Below are 11585 nucleotides of genomic sequence, written 5' to 3' on the forward strand. Positions count from 1 at the left end.
TCTAAAGATTGGAAAAAGATGAGTAAATTAAACCGAGATTAAAATTAATAGACATTAGTAGAAATAGATATTAATATGAAATGTCAATTACTCCTTCTCTAATTCTTGGAATTAAAAGAAAAAAAATAAATCAAAATTAAAATTAATCTACATTGTAAAAATGAATATAAATTAACCGAAGCTTGATCAAAAATAATCTTTAATATAAGGTTAATGAATGTCGTCCCAATTCGGATATTTATATCGGATCTAAAAACAATCAGTCTGCGCTATAATTACGATATCCCCCCTTCCTTTAGATCCCTAGTCGTAATCGCTACTTCATATTCATGCGCGATTCGCAGATCCTTTTGAAACGCGCCTTTAGCCTACGGCAGGACGCGAGGATCCGCAATTGAAGAAAACGGGTGGCGCATGTGTGCGCGCATGCGCAGCGGCACGTTATAAATACAACCACTAGGCCCTCGCTCGTGTCGAGTGAAGTTGTCGGCGGAGTCACAGTGGTCGTATGATGGCGCAGTATGTCGGCCGTCCGCGATTCGCGCCGGCGACGATTCTTTTGCTACTTGTTCCCGTGTACGTTGTTCAGCTAGCGAACGCCGACACGTCGACGTCGATACCGTCGACGACGAGGACGACGACCGGGACGACGAGAGCAACGACGGTGGCCGACACCGTCCAGTACAATGATATTCTGCCGCGCGTCGTCCAGGTCGCGGTGAATTCGGCGGCGGTCGTCGCGTTGTCGGCACTGCCGTTCAGTGCCAACCCCACCGACTTTCATCGAGTTCCCCTCGTCAAGTTCCTGGGTACCGGCCTCGACCGCGACCTCGCGCTACAATGGTCGCCGTCGAGCCGAGACTGCCCGCGAGACGCGGGCAACACCCTGGACGCGGTGTGGATGTCGTCGGCGAGGGACCGTGGTATCTACGAATTCCGGACGGTTCCAGACGCGAAGGTTACCGCCGTCTATTTTTGCCTGAGAAATCGCAGCGACGAGAAGTGGAGCAATCTCGGGGAGCGTGTCTCCATAAAATTTCCGGTACGACCGGAGTAAGTAAGCGCTTTGACAAGCCTTTCTTTCTATCTAAATTTAAGCCCGCATTTTATCCTGCTCTTTCTCTTTGTTCTTCTCTATATTCTCTCATTTTCTTTAATTTTGTTCATTGTCTCCTTTATTTTTCTCTTTTTTTTCATGATTCATCTTTATTTTCTTCTTCACATTCAGCTTTACTTTTTCTTTTTTTACCTTGTTTTCCCCTTTATTTTTTCTTCCTTTTCTTTCTTTTCTTTTTATTTTTTTTTCTTCGTGCCATCTGTAAATCTGTCATTCTGTCGATTTTCTCAACATTTATATATTTTCCAATTTTATCTTTCACTCTATGATACAATGCAGATGTGATTTCTAAAATTAATCAGAGAATGTCCCTAGTGAAGATGTCATATGTAATTTATTTAATTTAATCCGAGGAAATATGACTAAGAGTGTAAAAACAGACATGAAGTAATAGAAAGTATATGATTACTTTGTACACTGGACATTTATATTTTCAGCGGTGACATTAAAGGCCTTGTAAAAGATTCTTTTTAATTAAGTCAACTATACAAATAAGATGTCTTGAATCTTGTAGTTTTTAAATAATATTAAATTTATATTATATTAAACTTATACTTTTTATATTAAACAAAAAATTTGAAACTATGCACTTTATTTTGTAATAAAACATTGTAATTTTTCTTAGGCATGTTCGTTTTACGTCAGGACACATGTTCCATAAATAACTTTTCGTTTCTTGGACAGATTTTTGAATAGTCGCTAATTTTACGACGTGATAAAATCCGACTAAAACTGTTTTTTTTTTCCATTTCTTTTTTTTTCTTCTTTTTTTTTTAAGTTTTGAATGAGACCGAAAACGAATATCGAAACGGTTATGTATCAATTTCGGCCGAAATCGAAAACCAAAACTTTTATGGAAATTCTGGAAAGAAGTATATAAAGGCGTACAAAAATATACAAAATATATATTTCTTATTTATATATATATATATATATATATATATATATATATATATTTCTTTTTTTATAAACATCATCATTTAATTATAGAAACTATAATTACACACATATTATCACAATTTGTAGTATCACATTTATTATCTTATTAATAAAATTTCAAAACATAAAAATATTTTTTAAAATCTTTGGAAAATTAATAGAATAAACATTTTATTTATTAATAAATGTTTTGTATTATAAGATTGCAATCAGTAAAAATTTAAAAACTTTAAAACTTGCAACTACACCTTGATCAGTTTCGGTGACGTCGCCGAAATTCTCTTTCAATTTCGACCGAAACCGAAACCTAATCGAATATTTTTGATCGAAACTAACCATAACCGAAGCCGAAACCGAAATTTCGGACTCTACCGCGTGATATTTTTCTCTTTGTTTAATCTAAATCTAAAAATGTATAGAACTCGTATTTGCCTGATAGTGCTCACTATTTCCTTGTCACGTTTAAAATGGGGACAGGGAACAGGTAGTCCTGGAAATCCTGGAAATAAATAAGTCGCTTTTCTTTTATTCTTTCGTCTAGGTTCTGCACACAATAGAGAAACAGAAATAAATCTCCAATTTTGGAAATGAAAATAGAGATTAAACGTAACGCAAAATGAACACAAGTGAATATATATGTTATAGCTATATTTTATACTTAGGTCCGTTGTGTATTACATTTAATCTTTATTCCTAATTTCTATATTTCCCCCCCCCTTTTTTTTTCATTCTTTAATTCTTTTCTGTTCATTGTGTTCAGGGGCCTTAATCGGCGAGAGAGCGGAAGTGCTCCGGTAATCGCGCCTTATAGACATATATGTAAGAAGGAATTGTCGTGACGCGAGAATTATCTCGCTTCGTTCCCACGAATATTACGACGCTGATTTATGAGAAAGGCGGATGACTTATTGTTTTAGTGCGGCAAACGCGGATCGTTTAGTTTTCATTAGATCACGTACGTTGCCTTCCCTCCCAAACGATTGTTTACCCGTCATCAGCGCCGCGGGGGGGATTAGACGTGTCGGATTAGGTAATGGAAGACGATGTCGCGTGACGATGAAACGACTTAGGGCGTATATTATCGCCTCGGCATGAGGAATGCGTAACTTTAGACGCGCACATTTGGGCTCGCCTCTCGGAGGAATTCGTCTAACATCGAAACGCGCGGCGGCTGATAACCGCACGCCAGACGCTTAATCATTGACCGCTCCTCTCGCGCTGGCAACGGTCCAGCCATTCTGCGACTCAATACTCAAACTTGGCCCTCGTCAATGGGTAAAAATAGAGACCGGTGCGTGCGACCCATATCCCATATATCCCGCCGTTTCCGATAACCCGCCGCGCGCGCGCGCGCGCCGTGACGTTTGCGACGCGTGAGAAATTCGTTATCGCTTTGTATCAGAATTGTACCACGTAGCGGATTAACGCGGACTCGTGCCTCCCTGATCTGCCCGAATCCCGAAAATGCAACGTTAAAATAATCAACTCCGACAACGCGACAAGGTCGCGCCTCGAAGTCTTTCCTTCGTTAAAAATGAAATACACCTATTTTTATAATTTTTATATTTTTACGAAAATATTACGAAAAACACTTACAGATTATTTTAAATCGCACATTTGAAATTTATATAAAAAAGTTTCGCGATTCAGAACCCGGATCAAAAGTTATTTAAATAAATACAAGTGTAATCCAATGGAAATATAATTCAGAATTAATAACAAAAATTTCAATTTATACAAGTACGTTAAGTATTCAAAATTACTTATGTAAAGTTTCATTGCAGAGATAATTGTTCTGTAAATAAAAATTTAATATTATTTGTACAAACCATCACTCGGTTCGTTTGTACTTTTAATAAAACTTTAATTTTTATTTACAGAACAACTAATCTTTACACCGCAACGAAATTTTTTCGTTTACATAAATCATCTCGAATGCTTAAAATATTTGTAAAAAAAATTGAGATTTTTGTCATTATCTCTTAATTACATTTCTTTTAAAGAACATTTCTACTTTATATTTAAGTAATTTTTGATCTAGATTCTAAAAATTTTGCAAAATGTTTTGCATTACTTTTAAATGAGATTTAAAATAATCTTATAACAATTTTCTCTCTCTAATAATTTTATCGTAATTTCTTCATTAAATGTAAATAAAAATGTAAAATAGATGTAATACGTCCTTAAAACGTACTCGAATTCTATAATTTTTATTTATACAATTTTTCCAGGGAATTGGGAAAATTGCATAAATCTCTTCAGAGTGTGAAATATCCAGGCATTTTCACATTTATTTGCACACGATATTTTAAACTAGTTCGTGCGGTTATCTAAAAAGATAAAGCGATTTATGCAAGACAAACACGTTCGATAATGACCGTCATGATTTTTTACATTTATCGACCATCTGAAATATCATTATCTCAATATCTCAAGACGATAGCCTTATTTAAAAAGGGCTCTCGTTACTCCCCACGTGATTCATTCTCTAGATTAACGATTATATTGATATCTCGAGAATGAATGTTGATAACGCTTTATGTGTCACTCGACATTAGCATTTATCGACTACTTTTTTTTTTCGTACTTAAGATACTTAAAATGTCGCGACCATAATAAGCTACAAGCAAGTAATAACTACAAGCGACAATGACGATGTGATAATAATGGAGGAAATAAATTTAAATGCGAAGTGCGAATTTATTATTCATTGATTCAGGAAATATTTTCGTACACGACGCGGCGATCCGCTTGATAATCTCGAAAGTTCCGTCTTGAGCAACTACACGAAGATTCACATCGAAGGATTGCGAATAGATACAGCTGACAAGGAGCCTAGTCACAACGAGGAGGGAATTCCCGAAATTCTGGCTGGGACTAAGGCGGTGATTCGTTTATTCGGCACCGGTATTACGAAGGATACCTTGATCGCCTTCACCGATGTAGCAGCAGAAAGAGGGGCCGTATGTGACAAGATCAAGACCAATGAGTTTCCCGTGAGTGTCGTTATTCGAGTTGATTCGAGAGGAGAGACAAACGCGAAAAATTACAAATGATTCCTTAACATTTAAGGTGGAAAACGTAGAGGAAACCACTGCGATTGTACATGTAGTACTTCCCGTAGGATCATCGTATCGGCCTTTTTTCGTATGCGCAAAACAGCCGTCGTACGAAAGAGAGAGATCGAAGAAGGATGACATCCTGTTTAGACACCAAGGCACCGCGCGATACAACACCGTGAGCATATCGTCTCTTTCTTTCTTTCCTTCCTTCACACCGTCTCGATTCCAATTGCACGAATGAATCAAAACTTAGAAGGCTTAATATGAAATTTCGTTATTCAGAGTTGAAACAATTATTTATAGTTCGGGACTTTCAGATCCGCACATATGAGAAATTCCTACCGTTCTGGCTCACTATCTTGATCATTCTCGTTTGTCTCAGTTTGTCTGCACTTTTCTCCGGTCTCAATCTCGGTTTAATGGCGATAGATAGGACCGAATTGAAAATACTCGTCAACACAGGTACAGAAAAAGTAAGCGAATCTACCTTCTTATATACGCCTGCGTGTTTTCGTTTCCCTTCTTCCACTTACGTTGCGTTACCTCTGCGTTGTAGGAAAGAAAATATGCGAGAACCATTCAGCCAGTAAGAAATCACGGAAATTATCTTTTGTGTTCGATTCTGTTTTCCAACGTTCTTGTCAATTCGATATTCACGATATTGCTGGATGAGTTGACATCCGGGATAGTCGCTGTTATCTGCTCGACATTAGCTATTGTCATTTTTGGTGAAATTTCGCCGCAGGTATGTTTTCTGTACGAATTACGCGAACGCTTTTTCTATAATTCGTTTTCAGCTTTTCGATCTCAAGTTTGAAGATACAACTTGTACGTATATGTTGTAGGCTATGTGTAGCAGACACGGATTATGTGTCGGCGCAAAAACTATCTATTTAACTAAACTGACAATGCTAATCACTTTTCCATTAAGTTACCCAATTAGCAAGTTGCTTGATGTTATTCTCGGCGAAGAGATTGGAAATGTATATAATCGGGAACGTTTGAAAGAGCTGGTCAAGGTAAGAAATTAAATAGCTGTATAATAATCAAATTGAATTAAAATACCCGCGATATTATTATTACTATAGGTAGCTTGTAGTTACAGTAGTTTCCCACATATATTTAACTATAATTAACATAATTCCTATTTAATGTCATTTCTTTATCCAAGTTTTTTTTGTCTATAATAAAAACTAATAACGTTCATAAATTCGCTCATAGAAAAATCTTATTAGAAATGCCTGAAAAATGCATGAATACTTGAAATTGATATATTAATACTATACAGGAACCTTTCTAGGTAACGACCGAATACAACGATTTAGAGAAAGATGAAGTAAATATAATTGCAGGAGCATTAGAATTGCGAAAGAAAACCGTAGTGGATGTAATGACCAGAATTGAAGATGTATATATGTTGAATTATAATGCTATTCTAGACTTTGAAACAGTGTCTGAAATCATGAAATCAGGTACGATTAATGTTTTAAAAGAGTTTTAATGACGTTTGTTTGTATTAATATATAATCGACGCTCATAGCTTCATAGATAGTATCAGTTTAATTCAATGCTTATTAGAGATAAATCTCGTTTTGTCTTATCAGGCTCTGATAATTATGTAATAATGATTAATGGTTATTTAATAACAATTAATGATCATATGTAGATTTTTATGTTAACTTTATAGAATAAAGCAAGACTTGGAATTAAAGTAAGTTCGAGTATTTTGTTTTTAGGATTTTCACGTATACCAGTGTATGAAGACGTAAGAACGAATATAGTAACAATGTTGTATATCAAAGATCTTGCTTTTGTTGATCCCGATGATAATATGCCACTCAAGACACTTTGCCAATTTTATCAAAATCCATGTAATTTTATTTTCGAAGATGTTACGTTGGATGTAATGTTTAAACAATTTAAGGAAGGTTTGTACAATATATTTTTCTTCGATATCTTGATAGATAAATTTCCTGAAAATAATGAAAATTAATAATCATGGTATTTTCAGGTCACAAAGGCCACATGGCTTTTGTGCAAAGAGTCAATAACGAAGGTGAAGGTGATCCGTTTTACGAAGTAATTGGTTTAGTAACATTAGAAGATGTTATTGAAGAATTAATTCAGGCTGAGATTATTGATGAAACAGATGTATTTAGTAAGTTCTATATCAATTATAGTTGGCATTTGTTGCATCTTTCTTATATCAATTATAGTTGGCATTTATTGCAAAATTTTTTTTGCGATGGAAAAGATTTTTCTGACTTTATATATTAGCAAGATGCGATAATAGCGAAAATATTAATTTTTACAGCGGATAATCGAAATAAACGAAAGAGGCAGGTTCGTCCGAAGATACCAACGGATTTCATGATATTCGCAGAGAAGAAAGAAAACCAACGAATTCACATCTCGCCGCAATTAACATTGGCGATGTTCCAGTACTTGTCAACAAGTAAGGAGTAATATCAAACAGATTACAAAATGTTTGCAGATATATATCTTTTCGATATTTGATTTGTAATTGTATCATGTATAATCTTCAGCTGTGGACACGTTTAAACCTGACGTTATATCGGAGACAATTCTGCGACGTTTACTGAAGCAAGATATTATTTATCACGTTAAAGTAAAATCGCGCGAGAAAGCCAAAACTGATCCCGCTGCGATAATTTATCAGCAAGGAAAAGCGGTCGATTACTTTGTGCTAATTTTAGAAGGTCGCGTCGAAGTGACGGTGGGAAAAGAGAATATGATGTTTGAAAGCGGCCCTTTTACGTATTTCGGATCGCAAGCTCTTACTGCAAACATTGGGATTGGTAAGAATTAGATATGCCTTGATAATATTTAATCTGATCGGAATTTTGTTTGGACGATATACATTTATTCTTTTGTAGCTGAATCGCCTACGAATGCAAATCCGCAGACAGTCGGAAGTATTCAGTCTGTCAATTTAGATTCTATGTTACGTCATACCTTTATACCGGATTACACAGTGCGTGCAGTGACTGAAGTATTCTATGTAAAAGTCAAGAGGTCTCTATACTTAGCTGCGAAACGCGCTACGCTTCTAGAAAGAAGTCAAAAAGATCCGCTGCCTAGTCAGGAACAATTTGACGACGAAGTAGAGAAGGTTGTAATTCGTCACATAAATCATTAAACTGCTATAGTTTGTTACAAAACTGTTCATCACATCACATGAAACATCATCTTGATTTACAGTTGCTGCATTCTTTAGAAGAAGACGATCGCAGTGTACCTGAATCTCCGATATTACCCGCGGACAAGTCGGCAAATAGCGAAAAAGGGAAAGATGCCGTTATTCATTCACCCATACGTAGCGTGACAGCACCGACGTCACCACTTCCGGTCAGTGCCAGTCCGATCACGAATTCGAAGTTTATCTCACCACGGAATGACGCGAAAGTTAAGAATTCATCAGCAAAGGTTCCTATTTCGCCCTTTAAAATTTTAAATCTCGCGACACAATTAGGCGAAATTGATTTTTTTTCTAATTTATAATGCATCAAATTTTAGGTACAGATGAGTCCAGTGGAAATTCAAGTTAAACACGACTCGTTGACTGCATTAGATGTAGATATTCTTGCTCGACAGTCCGAGGTAGTAAGAATGTCGTCTGTGAAGATGAATGGCGATGAAGAACGAACAAATCTCTTGTCTAAGCCAGATAACTCTTAACGCTTACAGAACGGCCGACGAGACTCGGTACTGTCGGCGAAATCGATAACATTAAGAGCATCGAGTAACACAGAGCAGAACATACTGGCATGACACATTTTGCTACTGTGACACTAGGTACTTCACGAATTACTTAGATATTTATCGTGAGAGGCACTTGAAATTTTTAGCGATTGGTTTAGAAGCTGTACCCAATCTCGACTTTCATCAAAATTTAACTTATTTTACAGATACGTCAAGTTAATATAAAAAAAAAAGAGTAGTATGTGATCAACTGCTCTTAATATCATTTTATAGATGATAATAATATCAAATAATAATATCAAACTAAACTTATGATTAAAGATTCTGTTTAAAGCTCGTGTCTAATTACAAAAAAAAACAGAAACAATGAATTAAAATTCATTTAGCAGCACGTTTTTTATTTTAAAAGAAAAAGTTACTTTGATTTTACGATTACAAACATATTTTAATGATTTCTAGATTTTGCAAGTGTTATATAATGTTCCATTATAACATTATATTAGGATTTCTTCAATGTGAGTAAATAAATGACATCGCGGGTACAGTTTTTAGCTAATTGAGAAAAAGGTGATAGAAACTACGCTGCAATAATGCCCTGACATTATTTTGAATATATTTTAGTACGAAAAATTCATTATAGAACAAAAAAGATATATGAAATCAATCACATGGTCGAACACTCAGATCATCACATATATATATATATATATATATAGATTAGAAAACAGTACAAACGAATGAAAAAAGTTTGAAGAGGATTTAATATACATTATTCGAAGATCACTTCTCTGGAAAAAGATGATTTTATTATTTACTTTAGTTTTGTTTGGAATATACGCGAATCTGAACATGCATGATAGATTAAAATGGCCCAATTAGCGAGTAATAACGAGAAAATGACTCGGTACGTAATTGATATAGTTACTTGTACTTTTATTATGTGCCTTAAAAAATTCGCTGTATAGATGTATTATCGTTGTGTATTTAAATCAATTTTATCAGAAGTATTCGTTTCCACTTTTCTCTCTGAAGAAACTGAAGTTTCATCAGTTACATTAGTTACATTCCTGTTATTACTAGTACATTCATGTACTTATATATCTTTTCTTTTTGCATTCATTATTATAACGAAGGAATGTTGAGACAAGTGAGAAAGAAATGTACTGTTTTTCTTACGATATCATTAAGATTAAGAAATAGCAAGATTTTTTTTTTGTTTCTTTGCATTTGATCTTTCCTTAGCAACAATTTAATCGTTTCGATTAAAAAATCATCTTGTAATATTGTAATTAAGCTACAAGAATTGAAAAAATGTATTATACAAATGTAAATAGGGAACAGGATTATTCTTCTCTTAGTAAACTTTAAGCAACTTTACCTATTAGGTACTTAATTCATGAATTGACTGATTGATTCATTATCTTAATATTTTATTGTGTATGAAAATGAAAGATTAAATGTTTGCTAAAGAAAAAAAAATTATTTACTTTAAGAATAGGATTTTTCTAGTAAAATATATATTTTTTTTATGTTCGGAATGAAATCTAAAAAATATGTATGAAAGATGCCTTCTATTGTACAATTGTCTGGTAATTTTTCATAGTAATTTATAGACATATCTATAGTTGTGTAATGAAACTTCCTTTTCATTCTGTAATATTGTTAATTCTTTTTCATGAGTCTAATTTCCTTAAACTGTTGTTCTCTTTTATAAGTCATGAGGCGAATGTACAATATAATTTATATTGTTGTTAATTGAGTACTTATAATATACATTGTATACATCAATGCGATATACAATTATGCTGTAATTGTTAGGCATAAGGCATTTCTTGAAAAACAAGCCTTTTTAATGCGTACACGATTCTATATTAGCGGACTTAAAAACATAGTAAATTAAAAAAAAATGTTCGAACAGCTTAATACGTGTTTACATAGTCTGCCGTTTGTTAATCGTGAATTACCTCACTGAACTATTTTGCAAAACATAACATCTGGTTTGAAATTCTGTAGAATGTATCGAGGAATGTATTAGGAAATGGTTACCTGACATTGTAGGTTATTGATCGAAGTACTTATCAAAAGAAACTTAATAAGAGAAGAACTGCGATGAATATTACTAATATTTTGTACTATCTGAGTCTGAACAGAAATATTATGTGTAGAAAAGAAATATATTACATCTGATAAAAAGGAAACAAAAGATACAGCATTCTATTGCAGGATGATAGAAATTTAGATACATTACATAAACCGTTACATAGATGAAGTTATAGCATGAAAGATAAATATATATGTGACATTTTTTACAAAGATGATTTTACATAGTATATGTAATATAAATGAATATCGTGTTAACGTGTACCTTTTTTAAGCCGTATTTTTTTTTTATTGAAATGTCATTTTTTTTAAATAATTATAATCTTACTGCCATATGTTTAGTTTGTTAGGATCGTTGATCCCTCTGCTTAATATACATATATCCATTTGTTTCCAAATAAAGCATTGCCTCTAATCCAATTATACTAAAGCTTAATTATACTTACATGTATATAGTATAATCCAAAAATATCAAATCTAGTACACAGCGAAAGTTAAAAGTTAAGAGGCGAAAAAAATCCTTGTAGAGAAATGTAATTTCGATAATTGAAAGTTAAATAACAAAGAGAGCCGATCTAATGTGTGACAAAGTTTTATATGAAAAAATATTTATCACAATAAATATGTTCTTCTTTAGATTATAT

The 11585-nt window shown here is 34.0% G+C and overlaps 1 protein-coding gene across 2 annotated transcripts; it reads left to right on the plus strand.

Annotated features, from left to right (window-relative positions):
- Positions 1 to 125: 125 nt before the first annotated feature.
- On the plus strand, positions 126 to 11577 carry uex (metal transporter uex). 2 transcript variants are annotated; one of them, XM_011648979.3, is made up of 14 exons: positions 126 to 1053; positions 4776 to 5052; positions 5129 to 5293; positions 5436 to 5591; positions 5675 to 5863; positions 5964 to 6137; positions 6419 to 6590; positions 6855 to 7046; positions 7130 to 7276; positions 7433 to 7573; positions 7665 to 7937; positions 8016 to 8251; positions 8341 to 8565; positions 8656 to 11577. In XM_011648979.3, exons 1-14 carry the CDS (start codon positions 509 to 511, stop codon positions 8815 to 8817), a joined length of 3054 nt encoding a protein of 1017 aa, XP_011647281.2. In that variant the 5' UTR covers positions 126 to 508; the 3' UTR covers positions 8818 to 11577. The 2 variants fall into 2 exon arrangements, with proteins under 2 accessions (XP_011647281.2, XP_088941045.1); XM_089084919.1 differs by lacking the exon at positions 5675 to 5863 and having other exon boundaries at positions 364 to 1053.
- Positions 11578 to 11585: the final 8 nt, after the last annotated feature.

This window comes from Pogonomyrmex barbatus, unplaced genomic scaffold (assembly GCF_055798465.1).
Source record: "Pogonomyrmex barbatus isolate J1 unplaced genomic scaffold, ASM5579846v1 scaffold9, whole genome shotgun sequence".
Lineage (NCBI taxonomy): Eukaryota > Metazoa > Arthropoda > Insecta > Hymenoptera > Formicidae > Pogonomyrmex > Pogonomyrmex barbatus.